General features: G+C 56.4%; 1 protein-coding gene across 1 annotated transcript in view; it reads right to left on the reverse strand.

The window, feature by feature from the left end:
* Nucleotides 1-11,046: 11,046 nt before the first annotated feature.
* LOC133628075 (scavenger receptor cysteine-rich type 1 protein M130-like) overlaps nt 11,047-20,366 on the reverse strand; it is a 376,192-nt gene continuing 366,872 nt past the window's right edge. The window contains exons 4-17 of the mRNA XM_062015975.1: nt 18,484-18,807; nt 17,451-17,759; nt 16,911-17,216; nt 15,826-16,046; nt 15,333-15,699; nt 14,746-15,038; nt 14,256-14,283; nt 14,026-14,088; nt 13,624-13,938; nt 12,534-12,569; nt 12,161-12,298; nt 11,569-11,664; nt 11,180-11,263; nt 11,047-11,138 (exon numbers count right to left, since the gene is read on the reverse strand). Of these exons, the coding sequence (XP_061871959.1) occupies nt 11,047-11,138; nt 11,180-11,263; nt 11,569-11,664; nt 12,161-12,298; nt 12,534-12,569; nt 13,624-13,938; nt 14,026-14,088; nt 14,256-14,283; nt 14,746-15,038; nt 15,333-15,699; nt 15,826-16,046; nt 16,911-17,216; nt 17,451-17,759; nt 18,484-18,807 (2,672 nt within the window). The remainder of the gene's footprint in view (nt 11,139-11,179; nt 11,264-11,568; nt 11,665-12,160; nt 12,299-12,533; nt 12,570-13,623; nt 13,939-14,025; nt 14,089-14,255; nt 14,284-14,745; nt 15,039-15,332; nt 15,700-15,825; nt 16,047-16,910; nt 17,217-17,450; nt 17,760-18,483; nt 18,808-20,366) is intronic.

The following is a 20,366-nucleotide window of genomic DNA, read 5'->3' on the forward strand; positions in this document are numbered from 1 at the left end:
CCTAAAGGATCCTTGCTGCCGAGAAGATAATAACCCTCGTAACTAGCAGTAAACTAGTTGACGAGCGAGGCAGAGGGATACTTGGTGAAAGGACGGAACCCCATGGAGCTTACAGGCAATGACCAAAGGGGCGAGAGGATTCGGGTTAGAAGAATGGGAAAGTTGAACAGACTAATTAACCATACACATACTGGCAGTGGATTTTACTCATTCCCCCTCAAAACACCACCCAAACTCCACTTTAACCCTCAGAATTTCCACAAAACCCCACTTTTCCCCTCAAAACCCCAGCAAAACATTTGGTTTTTTCAAAAATCCACCCAAACCCCACTTTTTCCCTTTAAAAATTTACCAAAACCTCACTTTTTCCCTCAAAACTCCACCAAAATCCCACCTTTTCCCACAGAAATACCCAAAACTCTCATCTTTTCCCTCAAAACTCCACCCAAATCCCACCTTTTCCCTCAGAAATGCCACCCAAACCTCGCTTTTCCTCTCAGATTTGCCCCCACACCTCATGTCATCCCTCACAACTCCCACAAACCCGCACTTTTCCCCTCTAAATCCCAACAGAAAACAACTTGTTCTGAAAGAATAAAATGAAATAAAATGGAGTCGGTGAGGCTCAGTCACAGCAAGGCCGACTAGGCCACGAGAAAGGATGATGAAACCAACCCTGGCCATTGCATCAGAAACCGCAGGGGCTGAGAAACATTTCTCAGAAAATTGGATCCATTGTCCCCACCTTGCCAGCAGGGCACCTGGGTTAAGGGGAAGTTGTGTGCGTGTGTTGGAATTTTCCGTCCCTCATCCCCAGCATATATAAACCCCTACCTGCAAAGCCTCGGGGTCGCCTCCTCCTCCAACAGTTTTTACACTCGTTGAGGCAAGGGACTGAGGATGGAAAGGACGAGCCCAGCGGTCCGTGAGGGCCGGGGCCGGCGGTGTCGGCGCGGTGTGTGTGGGGGCTCCGGAGACACCGACCGGGCGCGGGAAGCGGCTGCGCGGCGGCGGCTGCGGATGGAAGGGGCGGGGGGGTCTGGCTCACTCCGTGTCGTCCCCGGCGCCGACGGCGCAGCCGCTGTTACTCTCTCCCGTGTTTTCTTTGTCTCCCCTCACATGCCCGATGGTGCCCAGTCTAACACGGGGTCGCGCTCCCCCACTCTCCTCTGATCATCCTGCGCCGCACCCCGGCCCGACTCCGCCCGCTCGGCATTCCCCTGCGAGTCGCCCCAGGGGTAACTCGGCGGGCTGGGCTCGAATGGGAAGCAGCTCTCCGGCTGGGGCTCTGCTCTGAAGCCCCTTCGCCTCTCTGACTTTGTAAATACTCTTGTGTAGAGAAGAGCCTTTTTCTTTTTTCTCGGTATCATCCGCCTCAGCGCCGCTCCCGGCACTACTCTCGGTGCTGCTCTCGGCACCTCTCCCGGCGCTGCTCCCGGCACCTCTCCCGGCACCTCTCCCGGCACCTCTCCCGGCGCTTCTCCCGGCGCTACTCTCAACACCTCTCCCGGCACTACTGTCGGTGCCTCTGCCAGTTCACTCTCTGCCCCAGGGACAGGCTCACTAAGTTGGGGGGGGGAAGGCGGGGGCTCTTTAGGCCGGCACTCTTGTTCCTCGGGAGGGGCTGATGGCTCATATGGTTCTCGTACCCCGTCCGTGCCTCCAGGGTCATTTTCTACACACGGGGGGTTGAGCATTACTTTTGAGACGGTAGGAGCCAGCAGGGTGGATTGGAACCAGTCACGCTCATCGTTTTTGTTCTTACTCTGTGCTGCTGATGCGTGCTCAGCAGCCTTCTTTTCTGCCTGATGTTGCAACAACACATTGTGCACTATCCGCCAAAACTTCCCTAACTTTTCAGCTATCTCATCGTCCTCCAGGGTAGCTTCCCACAGCAAATCCCCAAATCTACGCCATTCGCTCAATTCATGCACTGTATGTAGATTCTGAAACACTCCCTTAGCATACCCATAAGCTAACAACCCTGGTAGGTCTTTTTGCAGATCTATACCCTTTATCTGCCGCTTCTGCAAGAATGCGGTAAATAAATCATATGCCGCTTGCCTTTCCACACCTATTTGTCAGCGCGCTGTTGCAGCCTTCAAGGTCCAGCGGCACGTATCGGCCGGGCTCGGCTATACGGTCACCCAGGGCACGGCGTGTTCCCAATTTTCACGCTTATTGCCGTCCTTGCTGCATAGGACCCGAACCCCTTCGTCGCTCCGCCGTGGCGCCCAGTCGGTATATCACGTCCTTCGTGTATCACGTCGGGGTCACCATTTGCTGAAGACGACGGGAGACAAGCCCACCCTGCAGTGCAACAAGTCTCAACTTTATTTGCAAAGATACAGCTCTTTTATAGATACAATAATCAGGCTCATACATATTGCAAAAGCTAAGCTCATCATTGGTTCCCAGTTAGGTGCAAACCTCGCCCCTGTTTCAACATACTCCAGATACGTGTGGCTGCTTAACCCAAACTAAGCTCCTGCTTTCTCATCCTGTTATCATACAGCTCTCTTGCTCTCACGGCCTTGAGCAGGAGTCCAATATCTTATCACTTAATGCTTACTGCCTAACCAGCTGTATTCTATCATGTCCTCTTTTCTCTAGCCAAGTCTCCACAAAACTCCCCACACAGCTGCTTTCCTGTGGAAGCTGTCTTCAATCCCAATAAGTTGGATTGGTCAGCTCCCATTAAAAAAATACATGTTGTCGGTTCAGGTATACCACTGCGTATGGAAGCTAGGAAAAGCTAGAAAGTAGGAAGGCAGACCCCAGCTACAGTAGTAAGTAGGTCCCCATGCAGTCTGTCAGCCAGCACGGTGTCACATTTGCAGCTGCTTTACAGGACGAACTATGTCCAATCACACTCACTTTGACTCCTCAACTCCCATTGAAAAAATACAAACTGTCGGTAGAAGATATACCACTGCGTATGGGAGCTACAAGAAAGCAGGAAGGCAGACCCCAGCTACAGCAGTAGGTAGGTCTCCATGCAGTCTATCAGCCAGCACGGTGTCACATTTGCAGCTGCTTTCCTGTGGGAGCTATCTTCAATCCCGCTAACTTGGACTGCTCAGATCCCATTGAAATAACACATGCCCTCCCTTAACTTATACCAGTGTGTATGGGAGCTACAAGAAAGCAGGAAGGCTGACCCCAGCTACAGTAGTTAGTAGGTCCCCATGCAGTCTATTAGCCAGTACTGTGTCACACTTGCAGCTGCTTTCCTATCGGAGCTATCTTGAATCCCACTCATTCGGACCGCTCCATTCCCATTGAAAAAATACATGTTGTCAATTAAGGTATACCACTGCGTATGGTAGGTACAAGAGAGCAGGAAGCAGACCCCAGCTACAGTAGTAAGTAGGTTCCCATGCAGTCTATCAGCCAGCACTGTGTCACTTTTGCAGCTGCTTTTCAATGGGAACTATCTCCAATTACACTCACATTGACTCCTCAACTCCCATTGAAAAAATACAAACTGTACGTAGAAGTTATATCATTGAGTATGGGAATTACAAGAAAGCAGGAATGCAGACACCAACTACAGTAGTATGTAGGTCCCCATGCAGTCTATCAGCAAGCATTGTGTCACATTTGCACCTTTTTTCCTCTTGGACCTATCTTCAGTCCCAATCATTTGGACTGCTCAGCTCCCAGTGAAAAAATACAGAGTGTTGGTAGAAGTTATACGACTGTGTATGGGAGCTACATGAAAGCAAGAAGGCAGATCCCAACTACAGTGATAAGTAGGTCCCTATGCAGTCTATCAGCCAGCAGTGTTTCACATTTGCAGCTGCTTTCATGTGGGAGCTATCTTCAATCCCTCTCACTTGTACTGCTCAGCTCCCACTGAAAAAGTACAGACTGTCGGTAGAAGTTATACCACTGCGTAAGGGAGCTACAAGAAAGCAGGATGGTAGGTCCCAGCTACAGTAGTAAGTAGGTCCCCATGCAGTCTTTCAGCCAGCACGGTGTCACATTTGCAGCTGCTTTCTTGTGGGAGCTATCTTCAATACCACACTCTTTTTCTCCTCATCTCCCATTGAAAAAATACATGTGTCGGTTAAGTTATTCCACTGCGTATGGGAGCTACAAGAAAGCAGGAAGGAAGGTCCCGACATCTCTCCTTCTTTTTTCAATCATTGCTGTTATGCTTCCCTTAATATACTGAAGTGAAACACAGCTAACAAGTAAAACTACCACAATCACAATTAAGATGCGTAGGCCTTCTTTAGCAGTCTTTGGTGCCATCTAGGGATTGTTTGAAATAAATCTCTCAACCATTTCTGAAAAAAATCTCCATCGTTTTTTTTGAAGTTTGCAAACACTGTCTTTCAACTGCTGGATACTAGGATATATTGACTCCAAATGATCTGACACATTCATACAACACATGCCTTGAAAACCTTCACAACCACGATCATGAGCTAAAAGGAAAAAATCTATAGGTGCTCTGTTTTGCAAAGTTGCATGTCTAATACTATCACCATCACATTAGCAATTCTGACAAAGCTTTACTAGTAGCTAGTAAACTAGTAGCTAGATTGTTTTGCTAGCCAGCAGCCAAGTTTGTCCAAAAGTCCCAGTGCTTTTCTTGCTGCGACGCCTTGTGCCAATAAAGCAGCAGTAAATCTTTTTTCTGCAGACGAAAACGCAAGCTTATGGTCACACTGAGGAGAAAATGCATGTATGCTACGCTTAACTCGAATTTTGAGTAACAGCCTGTGCTGGAAAATCACAGACATGTTTTTAGCTAACAGTGTAAGTCGGCCTAAACTACAAGGGCCCCCAGTAATATGTGATGGAATAGCAGGCCAAGCTCTGTCTCCACAGATAAAAATATGCCTGTGGTAATTTTAAAGGAACATTGCTAGATTTTGATATCTTTTCTGGAGTAAAGTTACACCACACACTTGCATTTCTATATATAGGGTGCCTTGAAGTAACATCCCAGGCCTTAGCCTGATTTCTCCCTGCATAATTAAATCTGACACACCAATCCATCTTTACAGATCCTAAAAGCTTAAGCTCCTGTGGTTCCAAACCTGTTGTAGGTAAATAAGGGGTCCAACCATCCCAATTGTTAACGATTTCTGTCTGAACAAACATCCCTCTGTATCTCTTAGGAACAGGTCAATTATCCACTGGCACTCCTATAAACAAGTAGAAAACGCATTTCTTAGGTCAGTAGTAGCCAGGCATATGGTATCTTGCCCAGTTACATTTGCAAGCGTGACCCAGACAATTTGTTTAGGGAGAGAAACAAAAGCAGGATCATTTGACTTCTGTCCAGCTACGATAGCCACAACCATTAGTAAGCCTACAACAAAGCTAAACATCAGATCAATTAACATGATTGTTATCACAGTTTTCTGCATCTCACCCTTTTGCGCCATCTCTTCTGTTGTCGTTCCCAATTCTCTTCTGATGCCCACCATCTACGAGGTATTGCAACTACCAAACCACACTCACCTCCAGTTATTCTGTTACTATTAATGTTAAATGCTCGTGATACAGCTGGTATAATATAAGCCACTATATAAGCCTGCTCATCTAGATCCTAAATCTTCTATACACAAATCATTTTCCCAAAGCCGTTGTCATCTCAAAATTCTTGATACTTGGCCTTGCACGGTATTTGATCTTTGGCCAAGGTTAATGAACTGCTCCAAAAGTGCTTCGGGATCAAAACACATAGAAGCTTGTTCACAACGTTCACACAACCAATGTTTTTCTCGATCAGTATGACTGACTGCTCTCCACCAACTATTCTTACATTTATTACACCAGACTTTTATCCACAGTTGGCATAGTCCGTTGTGATGAGGACAAATAGTCTGTAATTGATGCTGTTTTTCTGCTGTAAAATGTCCAATGTTGCTAACTGTTGCTACAAAGGCATTCACATCAGGGAGAAGGGGGATCACCTTCTCTGCTTCTGGGCTGATTAGCTTCAACCACGGAACCAGTGTCTTTACAATTCAGAATGTCTGTCTTTGTAGGGCTCCAAAGTGAAGATGTTGAAGTGCTTCAGGATCTGGTTGTAGTGGATCGATTCATGGTTTTACCCATTTAGCTGGGACCCACTTGGGTCGTTCATCACCTGTAACGACACAAGCACATCCCCTTCCCCAAGTTAACAACATCATTGGTCCTTCCCAATGAAGGGAAGGATATAAGGTAGAATATAAGGAATAATATAAGGTTAACTAAATGTAAGGTAAGCATAATCATAGTGTGAGAGAAAACTAACTGAAGGCTGAACAGATGGGATGATATTTTAGACACAATAAGGCTGATGTTTTAAGCACAATGAGGTTGTGCTTAATGTGCACAATGTTTTTACACAATGAGGTTGGTGGTTAAGTTGTTACAAAAATGAAACTTTGAGGCCTTATGCACAGCACGTGATGCTTAGTATTAATTATTTGCCATGAATTGTAGCACGTACAAAGCATTTGGAAAAGGTATAGAAGTGATGATGATGTGACAATAAATTGGAGCTGATGCACATCAGATTGGTGTCTGGTCACTCCCGTTTCACGCAACAAAGAAGAACCCCTGCACAAAGAAAAAGAAACCCTGCAGAACAGGCTGCCCAGAGGGCTTGTGGAGTCTCCTTCCTTGGAGGATTTCAGCACAAGCCTGGACACGTTCTTGTGCGACCTGATCTAGGTGAACTGAATTCTGGGGGCAGGGGTCAGTCTAGATGATCTCTAATGGTCCCTTCCAACCCCTACCACTCTAGGACTCTATGATGTCACACAGCCTGGATGCAGTACCCACATGTGCTGTGATGTCACACAGCCCTGTTGCAGTTCCCAAATGTGATTTCACAGAGAACTGTTGCAGCACTCATGTAGTGGGTCTGGGATGGTAGTGACTTTCCACAGCAGCTCCTGCAGTGCTGTGCTTACTGTTATCAATATTATGACTACCGCTCGCACAGCATCAGGGCTGTCCCTCCAACATTCCTTCCCCCACCTTCACCAATAGCTGTGGGTGGGCATGATCTTGGGAGGGACCACAGCCAGGACAGCTGACCCAGGCTGACCAAGGAGATATTCCATACCATATGACGTCAGCTCAGGAATATAAACTGCGGGAGAGGAGCAGGAAGGGGAGGCGAGATTCATTTCTGGCCTTCCCAAAGCAACCGCTACGCGTACCGCAGCCCTGCTTCTCAAGAGGTGGCCGGACATCGCTGCTGATGGGAAGTGGGGAGGAACAGCTTTATCTGCTTCTGCTTTGCTTCCCGCGCGCGGCTTTGCTGCTTCTTTATTAAACTGCTTTTATCTCAACCCACGAGACTCCCATCTTATTTTCTCCCCTTCCCTGGCTTGCTGAGGAGGTGGGGGATAAAGTGGTGTGGTGGGCACCTGGCATCCAGCCAGGCTCAAACTACCACAGTAGGTCTCCCTGTAGCCTATCAGCCAGCACTGTCCCACCTTTGCAGCTGCTTTCCTGTGAGAGCTATCTTCAATCTGGTGCATTTTGCCTGCTCAGCTCCTATCGAAAATACAGGCTGCCTGTATAAGTAATGCCACTGCACCTGGCAGCTACAAGAAAGCAGGTAAGTAGACCCTGCCTACAGTGGTATATATGTCCCCATTGCAGGTCCCAGATTTACTAGCACATCTAGGTGCGAAAACAGTTCTCTGTGACATCACAGCTCATATGGCCACTGAAACCGTGCTCTGTGACATCACAGAACATTTGGCACCTGCAACAGTTCTCTGTGACATCAGAGCCCATCTGGGATCTGCATCTGGTTTGTGTGACATTACAGCTGTCGTGGTTTGGCCCAGCTAGCACAACAGCACCACGACAGTTTCTTGCTCGATGCCCCCATTCACCCCCACCCTCGTTAAGATGGCGGAGGACCCAGTGAAATGGGAGTAAAAAGATAAGCAAGATTGTTGTGGATTGAGACAAGGGCAGGGAGGGCTCACTGCCAATTATGGTTCTGGGCAAAACAGACTCTAGTACTCGACTTAGAGAGGAAAGTAGGAAAGTTTATTCTACAAGAAACAGAACAGAATAAAAGCAAAAAGGGAGTAGGATGATGAGAAAATTACAACCAGCACTTTAAGATCTCCCTCCCCCATCCCTCCTTTCTTCCCGGGCCCAGCTCACTGCTCCCGATATCTCTACCTCCTCCCCTCCGCAACAGCTCAGGGGGGTAGGGAGTGGGGGATGTGGTCAGTCTCTCACAGATGGGCTCTGCCGCTTCTGTCTTCTCAGATGAGGATGACTCCTGGCATTCTTCCCCTGCTCCAACACGGGGTTCCTCCCCCGGAACACAGTCCTTAACAAACTTCTCTGGTGTGGGTTGTTCCCAGCAGCTGCGGCTTCTGCCGATACAGGTTCCCTCACACGGGACACAGTCCTTGGTGAATATCTCTGACGTGGATTCTTCACCGCGGTTGCAGTTTCTGCAGTTGCAAGGTCCCTCTCTCGGGACAAGGCCTCTTCTGGGCATAAGTTTAATGAGCTGCTTTGTCGTGGGTTCCTCCCCACAGTTGCAGCTGTGGATATTGGGTCCCTTCTTCGGGACAAGGCCTCCTCCGGCCAAAATCACTGTCCCTGGCTCGGGGCCTTTAATGAAGTGAATCGCTGCCCCTGGTCCGGGGTCAGCTTTAGCAAAATGATTCTCCGCCCCTGATGCGGGCTCATTATCAAAATGAGTCTCTACCGCTGATGTGGGGTCTTTAAAGAAATGAAAATAAATCTCAGCTTCACCAGTTCTCTCCATAGAATGCAGGGGAGTCTCTGCTACAGTACACCTCCTCCCTTTCATCACTGACCTTGGAGTCCGCATGGTTGTTTCTCTCACCGTTCCTACTCCTTGCACCACCACCAGCCAGAAGAAGAGAAGAAGGGGCAGAAGAAGGAAAAGAAGATGGAGGAAGACACCTCCCCTTCCGGCTTCTTCTTAAAAAGTGATCGTGGAGGCGTCTAATTGGCTCAGCCCCAGAAGTGAGCCTTTTCTGAGCTGGGGAGAGTTGTGAGCAACTTCTTGCAGGAGCCATCTTTGCAGCCCCTTCCCTCATACCAGAAAAGGCTGTCATGTCAAACCATGACAACAGCACATCTGGGCACTCTAACAGTTCTCTGTGGCATCACAGTACATCTGGGAATTGCAATGACAGAACTCTGACATCACATCACATCTGGCTTTTGTAACAGGGCTCTGTGACAGCACAGCCCACTGAGCGCTTCAACGGGGCTGTGTGATATCACAGCACATGTGGGCACTGCAGCCCCATTGCAGTGCCTAGAGGTGCTGTGATGTCACACTGTCAGTTTGCAGATCCCAGAGGTGCTGTGATGCCACAGAGCCTTGTTTCAGTGCCCAGACGTTATGTGATGTCACAAAGCACTGCTACAGTGTCCAGACATCCTGTGATGTCACACAGCACTGTTGCAGTGTCCAGATGTGCTGTGATGTCACACAGCCATCTGCAAAGAACAGATGTGCTGTTGTGTTACACAGCCCCGTTGCAGTGCACACATGAGCTGTGATGTCACAGAGCACTGTAGCAGTTCCCGTCTGTGCTGTGATGTGACACAGGACTTCTGCAATGCCCACATGAGCTGTGATGTCACACAGCCCCATTAAGGCGACCAGGTGGACTGTGATGTCACAGAGCCTCATTACAAAACCCAGATGTGATGTGATGACAAACATCCCTGTTACTGCTCCCAGATGTGCTGTGATGTCACACAACACTATTACAGTGTCCAGATGTTCCGTGATATCACAGAGCACTGCTGCAGTGTCCAGATGTGCTGTTATGTCAAACTGCCCGCATACAGTCCCCAGATGTGCTGAAATGTCACAGGGTCCCATTTCAGTTCCCACATTGACTGCGATGTCACTCAGCAGCACTGCAAACATATCAGGGAACTGTTGTGTGACATCACAACACACATCAGACTCAATGATCTTAAAGGTCTTTTCCAGCTGCAATGATTCCATAGGTCTATGAGCTGTTGCACAGCCGTGGAGCTGAGGTGCTGAGGGACAGGGGTTGGTGATGGGCTCGACAGGCCGAATCTGGTGATTGGACTTGATGATCTTAAAGATCTTTTCCAACCCAAATGAATCTTTGATTCAATGATTCTATGTCAGGATGGAAATGTCTGTGTCAGCAGGAATCTTCCTCAGAGACCAGAGGCCCTTGCAGACCCTGAGCCTGCTGTCCCCAAGACGTGCCCCTTCCCCACTGTCACGTCTTTGTGCTCTGATCCCCCCCAGTCAGCCTCGGGGACAGCCCTTGACCCTTGGGCAGCCTGGCACCAGCTCTGGCCCAAACCCCCAAGGGATTTTAATCAGAACAAAGAGGAGGCACAGCCTGAACACAAGACACTGAAGGCAGAGGAAATGGCTGGCAAGGGCCGAGGGCTCCCTGGAGCTCAGGGCTCTCCCAGCCACACAGCTCCCTCCTCCCTCCCAGCTGCTCCCAGCCCCGTGGCAGTGACGGGCTCTCCTGGCCCAGGGATGGGCCACCCTTGTGCCCTGAGCTGCGGTGTCACGGCCTCGCTGTCCTCAGGGGGATGTGCCAGGGACACCTCTTGGGCATCGTCGTAGCTCCAGCTCTCTGGGCACAGGCACTGGGCATCTCCCTCAGCTCCAAGGGCCCCGGCACTGCTCTGGGAGCACAGCTTTGTCTCTGCAAAGCAGCAAGGCAGACTGTAGCACATTTGGACATCTCCTTCCTTCCTTCTCCTCACCACTTCAGAGATGCTGAGCCTCCCTCCACCCGCCCTGTCCCTCATCCTCATCCCCATCCTCTCACCTCCAGGTGCGTCCCTGGGCCCTGCTCCCTCCTCCGCTGCCCTGGGCACTTCCCAGCCTCTGTGCCCAGACACAAGGTCCTCCCCAGGGTCAGAAACCTCCCTGGCATCATCATAGCCATCTGCTGGGCCACCTCTGGGCAGGACAGGGACATCTGCAAGCAGAAAGGAGCTGAGGTTGGTGAGAAGATGCATCGTGCAGAGAAGAGGACGGGAGGAAGCGCAGGGACACGGGGCTCAGACACTGGTGGCTGCAGCAGAACAGGAGATCCCCATCTGCTCCCCAACTCTGATGGTGGCACTCAGGTGCACCACTGTCCATCCCGAGTCTGCAGGGATGAGACATCAACCCCTTCCTGCCCCCCATTACCTCGTGCTGACCCCAGACCATCTTCCTCCTCGCTGTCCCTGTGGTGGGGCTGCAGCTTGGTCAGGGACTCCTCGGAATAGGAGCCTGGAGAGAGGTGAGTGGGTGCTGTGGGGGTGAGCTCTGCTGACCAGGCTGCTGCTCTGTGCTGATGGGCACAGGGGACCCACAAAGCCACGGCTGAGTGGGGAGGAGGGCCCAGGACTGACCCTCTGCCCTGGGACAAACCCAGCTGGGGTGGGCAGAGATGATGGGGAGGAAGCTTCTGTCCTGGGCCAGGACCTCTCTGTTCTCCCCACATTGCTGCAACAACCTTGGGCCTGGGGGCTGCAGGGAGTCAGCTGCAGCTGGGGACCAGGGGACAGAGCCCCCAGGGATGGACCCAGACCCACCTGATGGCTTGAATCTCGCCTGCTCCTCCCACACTGGGCTGTAATGGATCTCCTGGTACACGGCCTCAGGGAAGGGCTCCAGGGCTGTCTGGGAGCCTGTGGATAGAGGCCGCTCTGGCTCAGGGACAGGCAGCTCCCACCTTCCCTCCCCTCCGCAGCTGCCCCCTCACTGCCCCACGGATCCACAGCACAGTCCCTGCACTGCCACGGGGAGCTGAGGGCTGGGCAGAAGAGCAGCCTGGGGCCTGACACCACGGGGATGGACCCTGCTGCCCTGCATTCCTCCTGGCACCTCCCCTGCCCCACAGCCCCCTCCAGAGCTGCCCAGAGCTCTGACACTGGCCCTTCCTCATTTGTTCCCCCCTGTGCCCATGTGCCCCAGCCCAGCTCTGGCCACTTCTCGCCCCATCCCCAACTCCCCCGTGTCGGGACTCTCTTCCCCTGGCTGCTGCTGGCCCATCGTCAGGTAGTCAGTGGCACAGCAGCAGCACACGCCTGTGCCCCCAGCTCTGCCTGTGCTGACACACACGCCCCACAGTGCCCTGGCCCTGCCAAGAGGCACCTTCCCGTGGCAGCGTGGGGCAGGACCCACCTCTGCGCTCAGCCCTGGCGCTGAGCACTCTCCAGGCCAGGAGGGCCAGCAGCAGGCAGACAAGGGCTCCCAGGATCATGCACATGATGACGGGCAACGAGACGCTTCTGCTGCTGGTCGGGCGGCCCCGAGTGGGATCTGCACAGGCAGCGACACACAGAGGGAAGCACCAGGCCAAGGAGCAGTGGGGGGCTGGAGCACCCAGCCCTGACCCCCATCATACCGTGGGCAACTCACAGCCCTCCCCACCCCCGGCACCCATAACCCGCTGCCTCCTCTTGGGAGCTTCCCTCCCAGTGAGGATCCCCTTCCCTCTGGCTGGGTCACAGCCCTGCCTCGAGGAGACTCGTTGCTGATGGGAAGGACACGTCACCTGCTCGAGGGGTCGGTGCTGCTGTCCTGGGCGCAGCTGCAGAGGAGGAGAAGGAGAGATGAGCTGAGAGGAGGGTACGTGGGTACCAGGAGCCTCCACCCTTACCTGGCCTGTGTGTGCAGACACCCCTGGCACAGCCCCCCTGAACCACCCCTTCCACAGGGCTGCTCAGGGGGCTGCGACAGAGCCCAGGGCCCTACTCTGGACCTTGGCCAGGGCAACACCAGCAGCCTGGGAGTTCAGAGACTCCTAGGATAGTGGGGGTTGGAACAGATTTCCAGAGCTCATCCAGCTCATATCCTGCTACAGCAGGTTCCCCTCACTCAGGGGGCAGAGGAACGTGTCCAGGTGGGCTTGGAGAAGGAGCCTCCACACCCTCCTTGGGCAGCCTGGGCCAGGGTTCCCTCACATTAATAGTGTAAGAGTTTCTCTTTGTGTTTTAGTGGAGCTTTTTGTTTTGCAGCTTTTGTCCATTACCCCTTGTCCTGTGACTGGACATTGCAGAAAAAATGTCACCCCATCCCCCTGACACCCACCCTTTAGGTACTTGTCAGTGTTAATGAGATCCCCCCAAAACCTCCTGCAGACTAAACAGCCCCAGGCCCCACAGCCTTTTCTCATAAGGAAGATATTCCAGTCCCCAGATCATCTTGCTGGCCCTGCACTGGCCTCTCTCCAGCAGCTCCCTGTCCCTCTGCAGCTGGGGTGCCCAGAACTGGACACAGGACTCCAGATGACGCCCCACCAGATATGGCAGAGCAGAGGGGGAGTAGAACCTCTCTCGACCTGCTGCCCATCCTCTTCCTGATGCCCTCAGGATACCATTGGCCTTCTTGCCCACGAGGGCACGTTGCTGGCTCATGTTCAGTTTATCAACCAGGACTCCAAGGTCCAGAAGTGCCCCTGGGGCTGCAGAGCCTGGCCGGGCAGCAGCTGGAGGACATCCAGCGCCACAGAAGCTGCTGCCCACATGGGACCAGGCTGCCAGGCTCTGCAGGAACAGCCTCGCTCTCCAGAGCTCTGAGGGCAGGATGGGACCTGCCCCAGCTCCATGCAGTGCCCCGGGCAGAGCTGCAGCCCCTGCACTCACCCGCGCAGCGCACGGCCGCGTCCTCCTTGTGCCGGCAGAGCCCGCGGTCCCCGGGCCAGGCCCAGCAGTGCTGCAGAGCCGCCTCTGTGCCCCGACACTCCACCTTCTCCAGCCAGACGGGGCCCGTGCCCTCCCCAAAGGCAGCCTCGGGCAGGGCGGCCACGGCGGGTCCACAGCCCAGCTGCCTGCAGGCCACCTCGGCATCCCGCACGTCCCACGCGTCGTCGCACACCGTCCCCCAGGAGCCGCGGTGCCACAGCTCCACCCGGCCCGAGCAGCCGTCCTCTCCTCCCACGGCGCGGATCCTCTCCCTGTCTGCAGGAGGCACAGAGCTGCTGGGGCAGCGGGACGGTGGGCACAGCCCTGCCAGGACAGAGGGGCAGCAGAGGAGCAGCTCCCTACCTGTGCAGCTCGTGGCGTTGGGGCACGCGGAGCCCGGGGTTGGGGTCATTTTGGGCCGTGTCCCTGCAGAAGGAGATCAGAGAATCATGGAGTCATGGAATCATTTGGGTAGGAAAAGCCCCTGAAGGTGCTGGAGTCCCAGCCCTCCCCTCACCCTGCCCATCCCACCACTGACCCACGGCCCTCAGCATCTCAGCTTTGGGATCTCTCCAGAGATGAGGACACCCCACCTCCCTGGGCAGCCTGGCACAGGGGCTGACAAGCCTCTCAGGGAAAAAGTTCTGCCTCAGCTCCAATCTCAACCTCCCCTGGGGCAACTTGAGTCCCTTTCCTCTTGTCCTATCACTCATTAATGGAGAGAAGAGACCGACCCTAACATCACTCCAGTCTCCTGGCAGGGTTTTGCACAGACTGCTCCTGTCTCTCCTCAGCCTCCTCTTCTCCAGGTTCAACTCCCCGATTCCTTCAGCCCCTTCCCCAGCTCCGCTGCCCAGCTCTGGCCACGCTGCAGCCCCTCAGTGTCCCTCTGGCAGTGAGTGAGGGGCCCAGCACTGAACACAGCCCTCGAGCTGCAGCCTCACCAGAGCCCAGCACAGGGGACAATCCCTGCCCTGCTCCTGCTGCCACCCCAGTGCTGATCCCAGCCAGCAGGGAGGAATTGCTGGGTGGATACTGGTGCCTGTGCAGCTCAGAATTACCACGGCAGGTGATGTGGGTCACATCTCGCAGCTCGTCGCACGACCGCGGGTTCCAGGGAGCGGAGGGACACAGCCAGAAGGAGCCGTGTCTCTCCTCACACTCCACACGGTCCAGCCAGGCGGGGCCAGACACTCTGCCCCGTGGCCATTGTATCTCCAGGGTCCCTTCCTTCCCGCAGCCCAGCTCCTCGCATGCCAGTGACACCGTTTTGGGGGTCATGGAGTTGGAGCAAATGCTGCCCCACGTCCCGTTGTAGAAAACCTGCAGGCGCCCGGAGCAGCCGTCGCTGTTCTCCAGCCTCAGGGCCGTGAACTCTGGGAGGAAAGGCCCCACAGGGGAAGGGGCTGGTCTGGGGCTCTGGGAGCAGGGACAGCCCCGCTCCCCCCGGCCCCTCAGCCGGGCAAAGTGCCCCTTTGCAGCCACGGGCACAGGCACGTCTGTGATGGACACACGGCCCTGCCCTTCCCGCTGGGCCTGGGCCACGGCGGAGCAGCACAGGGAGCCCGGGGCACGGAGGGGACCCTGTGTGGCCGTCCCTGGGCTGGGCTGGGAGCTCAGAGGCAGCCAGGAACAGTCTGTGCCCCGGGCCCTGGGCTCCCGCCACACACCTGAGCAGACGGCTCCGGCGTCCTCTTTGTGCCCGCAGTCGTGCCGCCCCCAGGGCCCGGCCGGGCAGTCCCAGAGAGCGGCTTCGGCCCCGGAGCAGTTGACGCCGTCCAGCCAGATGTGCCCGGAGCCCTCCCCAAAGGCAGCAGAACCCGGCGCCCCCACGGCCCCTCCGCAGCCCAGCTGCCGGCACACGACGGCGGCATCGGGCAGGTCCCAGCCGTCGTCGCAGACCCTGCCCCAGCTGCCCTGGGAGTAGATCTCCACTCTCCCGGCGCAGCGCCCGGGCCCGTTCGCCAGCCGCACGCGCCGGCTCCCTGCGGCGGGGACGGAGCCCAGATGGCGGCGGGGGCCGGCTGCCCACCCACCCTGTGCCCCGGGGAGCCCGTGGGGACACTCACCCTCGCAAACCACCCCCACGTCCTCCACGACCCCCGCTGCCGGCCAGGAGACGTTGCAGAGGCTCAGCTGGGCCTCGTGCCCCTGGCACCGCACCCCTCGCAGCCCCACGGGGCCCGGCCCTCGCTCGGCCGTGGGCGGCTTGTAGGCCGTCTCTGCCTCTCCGCACCGCAGCTGTCGACACACCACACGGGCCTCCGCCACGTCCCACTGCTCAGACAGGACTCTGCCCCACGTCCCGCGCTGGAAGATCTCCACTCGCCCGGCGCACCGGCTCCCTCCCCCCACCAGCCGCAGGGACCCGGAGCCAGCGGGGCCTGGGGAGTCGTGGAATCACCGATCATGGACTCACACAACCCTTTGGGCTGACGGGAAAAGCCCCTGAAGCTGCTGCAGCCCCAGCCCTGCCCTCACCCTGCCCAGCCCAGCACTGACCCACGGCCCTCAGCACCTCAGCCCCACGGCTTTGGGATCCCTTCAGGGCTGGGCACTGCCCCAACTCCCTGGGCAGCCTGACACAGGGGCTCACACCCCTCTCATAGAAAAAGTTCTGCCCCAGCTCCAACCTAAGTAATGAATGACAAGACAGGAGAAAACAGGCTCAGGTTTCCCTAGAGCAGGTTGAGATTGGAGCTGAGGTGCTGGGTCAGTGCTGGGATTGGCAGGGTGAGGGCAGGGCTGGGACTCCAGCACCTTCAGATGCCTTTTCCAACCTAAGCCGTTGGTTCTCTGCTGGAGATGGGCCCTGGAAGCCAGTGTCCCTGGCAGGGAGCAGAGCTGAGGAGTCTGCCCCAGCAGAAAGGACAGCTTTGGGGCTGGTGCTCACCAGAAGCCCCAGCCTGGCTCTGTGCCTCACCCCCTGCTCTGCTGCTGCTGCTGGGGGCAGCCAGGCAGCCCCGTGGGGCTGAGATCATGCCTGGGGCTATTTCTGTGTTGCTGAGACAGGGCTGTCTGTAGCCAGAGGGGTGGGATGAGCCACCCAGCGCCACGGGGGACATTAAAAGAGCCTGAGCCTGGAGGTGGCCTTTGGGGCTGCCCTGGGGGGCAGGGACAATGTCTCTCTGCAGCCCTCAGGGCTTCTGCAGGGGGAAGTGCAGCCTGGGCCTGCCCCAGGTCCCCTGCCTTGGGCTGCTGTCATGCCAGGAGACAAAGGAGCGAATCCAGGGTTTGCCAGCCCTCACCTGAGCAGATGACAGCAGCAGCATCCTCATGGGAGCACGGGGAGGCCCCCAGCACGGTCACTGGGCACTGTCCCAGGTGGGCTTCAGTCCCACTGCAGTGGAACGAGTCTCTCCAGACGGGGCCCATTCCTCTCCCAAAACTCCCTCCTCTGGGAAGGGACACAGCAAAGCCACAGCCCAGGTGACCACAGAGGACGTGGGTGTCAGAGAGGTGCCAGCGGGAGGCACAGAGGCTGCCCCAGGTCCCCTGCACGTGCAGCTCCACCCTCCCCTCGCACGCCGTGGTGCCGTTCACCAGCCTGAACCCTGCAAGCACAGAGAACAATGGAAGGGATTGGACTTGTGCTCTGGCTCCTTCAGGAGCTGGAGAGAGGTCTAATGGAGGAGAGCTGCCATCCTCCTCCTCCACCTCTTCCTGCATCATTGTGGGGCTGCAGACCCCACATCAGCCCCTCTGTCCTCAGGCCCAGCACGGTCCCTGCCCCGCTGCCCTGTCCCCAGCACATCCCTGGTGTTTTACACCCCAGTGAGAGTCCTTACGTGTGCAGCTCAGCCAAGTAGCAGCTCTGGGGGTGCAGAGCTGGTCGCAGGAGGGGCCTCTGGGGCAAAACTGGAGGAAGGGTTCATTCCCTGCACACTGCAGCTCTCTGTCCCACATGGCACCGGCGCTGGCTCCATCATGAGCTACCCCTTGGATGTTCAGGGCTGCCCCACACTGCAGCTCCCTGCAGACCACAGCAGCAGCTCTGGGACCAAAGGCTGAGGCACAGACACTTTTCCACTTCTCCCCATCATGGATCTCCACGTGTCCTGAGCAGTCGTTGTCCCCTCCGACCAGCCGGACAAACCCTGGAGCAGACAAAGCCCCCTGTGAGTTCCCAGAGCCTGCTGGCAGTTATCTACCCTGATCCCACCTCATCTCCAAGGAGGCCACAGTGTCCCACAAGCCCCCTAGCAGCTCCCAGTGGGTGCTGATGGCACAAACACAGCAGGAGCAGCTCTGGGCTGCAGCAGCTCTCAGGGCAAGGACGGGCACTGAGGACAGTGCAAGTGCTGGCAAAGGTCCTGTGGCACAGGGCAGCTGGGGCTGGGACAGGCAGGAAAGGTGCAGCAACAGGTCACCCCAACTGCATGGGGTGTGTCTCTGTGGGCTGCAGCTCAGGGGTCACCCTGGCAGAGGAATAAGGTGCCAATAAAGTCCCTTGTTATCTCCTGCCATTCCCCAGGGCTGTGGGTGGCTGCATGAGATGATGTGGGTGCCTCTGGCATGGTGGGAGCTGGTCCGTGGCCATGCCAGAGCGGTCCTGGCTGAGTGGGAGGAGGAAGATGGGAACTGAGACACAATGGGGCAGAGAGGAGGCAGGCCAGGCACCAACTTAGAGTGGGCTGAGCAACCTCAGGGCCCAGGTTTGTGGTGAGAACCCAGGCTGGGTTCCTTTTGTCCTTTCTCAGGACTGGAGACACCAGCAACACAAGCTGCAGCTTGGCAATGTGACCAGCCAGCCTGGACCCTGCTCTCACACACACTCATTGCTCCTGAAGGGCACAGCCAGGTCCCTTTCTGGCCTCTTACCTGAACAGCTCACCCCAGCATCCCAGTTGTGTACACAGTTGTGCTCACCCCATCCTCTGTGTGTACAGTTGGACAGGGCAGGCTCGGAGCCATTACACTGAACATCATCCAACCAAATAGGGCCAGATCCTGGCCCAAAATCTTTATCCTCATAATCTTCATCCTCTTCAACAGCAGACCCACATCCCAGCTGCTTGCAAACCACTGCAGCATCTTTCAAGTCCCATTCATCATCACACACAGTGCCCCACTGTCCCTCGTGTTCCACCTCCACTCTTCCAGCGCAGCGGCTGCCGCCATCCACCAGCCTCAACTCTGCAGCCCCTGAAACGCCAAAACGGGGCTGGTCAGGAGAGCACCGAGCTCCAGACGACAGCTCTGGGGTCCCCCCTGCCCAGGCAGAGGTAAAGGCACCTGAGGGACAGCCCTCCCCATCCTGGGCTGTCCCTGGGGCAGTCTGGGGGTCCCTTTTTCCCCAGCTCTGCAAAGGGCTGAGGCTGCCCAGCAGCAGACCTGCTGTACCATTCACAGCCCCACAGCCTGCAGCACATCCCCACTTATTCAAACCCCCCTTTCCCATGTCCCCTCTCTCCTCCCCAGAACAGAAACCCCTGTATGGCCCCGTGCCCCAGCCCCACACCTCCCTCTCCCACCCACACAGGCACAGCATCCACTCCCTTGAGCACCTTCTGCCCCTCGTCCCAGCGGCACCCGTGAAGAAACCGAATTGCCAGAGGTATCCCGATGAGCACGCTGGTGCCCACTGGCCCTGGGCTGTGGGACAAGGGAGCCAGCACTTACCCCTGCACAGCTGCAGCCCGAGGAGCAGCCACAGCACCCGAGGCCACAGGAGTCCCTGGGTGCCCATCCTGAGCCTCCTGCCCCGCGGGCACAGCCCTGCTGCTCCCCACTCCCCGGCACGGCTCCCGCACCCTCGTGGGGCTGCTGCTGATGGGAGGGTGAGATCTCTGAGAGATGCCAACGCAGCTGCAGGAGCCAATCCAAGCAGCAGCACCTTTTGAGATGTGATCAGGAGCTCTCTCCACTCTGACACAGCTCAGCCCGCCAATGAGCTTCTCCAGTGCCCTTCATGCCCATATATGAGGGACACCACGGTCCCAAAGCGGGTGCCACGGCTGCTGCCATGGGGCAGAGTTATGGGCCGAGGCAGGCGCAGAGGGGAAATGGGTCTCCAGGCCCTCAACTGGGAGCACTGGGAGCACTGGGAGTGCTGAGCATCAGCTACACTCATCAGAGAACCCACGAGGGCAGTGTCCAGCAGCCCCGAGCTGTGGGGCTGCTCTGGCTCTGTGTCGGGGTGGAAAGGGAACAGCCCCTGCCCTGCTGCAGCCCCTGTGGGACAGCCCTGGGCTGGGGGCAGAGCTGCAGCCCCGGCCTGCAGGAACATCCCTCCTGGAGAGCCTCAGGACAGGGCCCCGGCAGGAGCCGCGCTGGGACACGTCCCCAGCCCGGCAGTAGGAGAGGCCCCAGCCTGTCCCCAACCGTCCCTGTGTACCCCAGGGGCCGTTGTTCCCTGCAGGCAGATGCATCGGGAGCTGCAGCTGCAGCTGCACAAACCGCAGCCCCCGCGGCCTCGCAGCACTCGCTGCGCTTCCCCCACAGCGCCCGGCCAGGAAGCCTGAGGTTTCCTCCTGGCACCCAGCCCAGGCACAGCCCCGCGGGGCCCCGACACACCCCCAGCCCCACTGCTCCTGCCGGGGCTGCTCCTTCGGCCTCGCAGAGACGCCAATCGCAGCTCCTGGCCCCTGGGACGGCCTCGCTGCACATGGATGCTCCACACTCAGCCCCACGGCCATGGGGGGCACTGCAGGGATGTCACCTCACACCCACATACAGGCACCCCATGCGGGGACAGAGGGACC

Source organism: Colius striatus, chromosome 28 (genome assembly GCF_028858725.1).
Source record: "Colius striatus isolate bColStr4 chromosome 28, bColStr4.1.hap1, whole genome shotgun sequence".
In the NCBI taxonomy this organism is placed as follows: domain Eukaryota; kingdom Metazoa; phylum Chordata; class Aves; order Coliiformes; family Coliidae; genus Colius; species Colius striatus.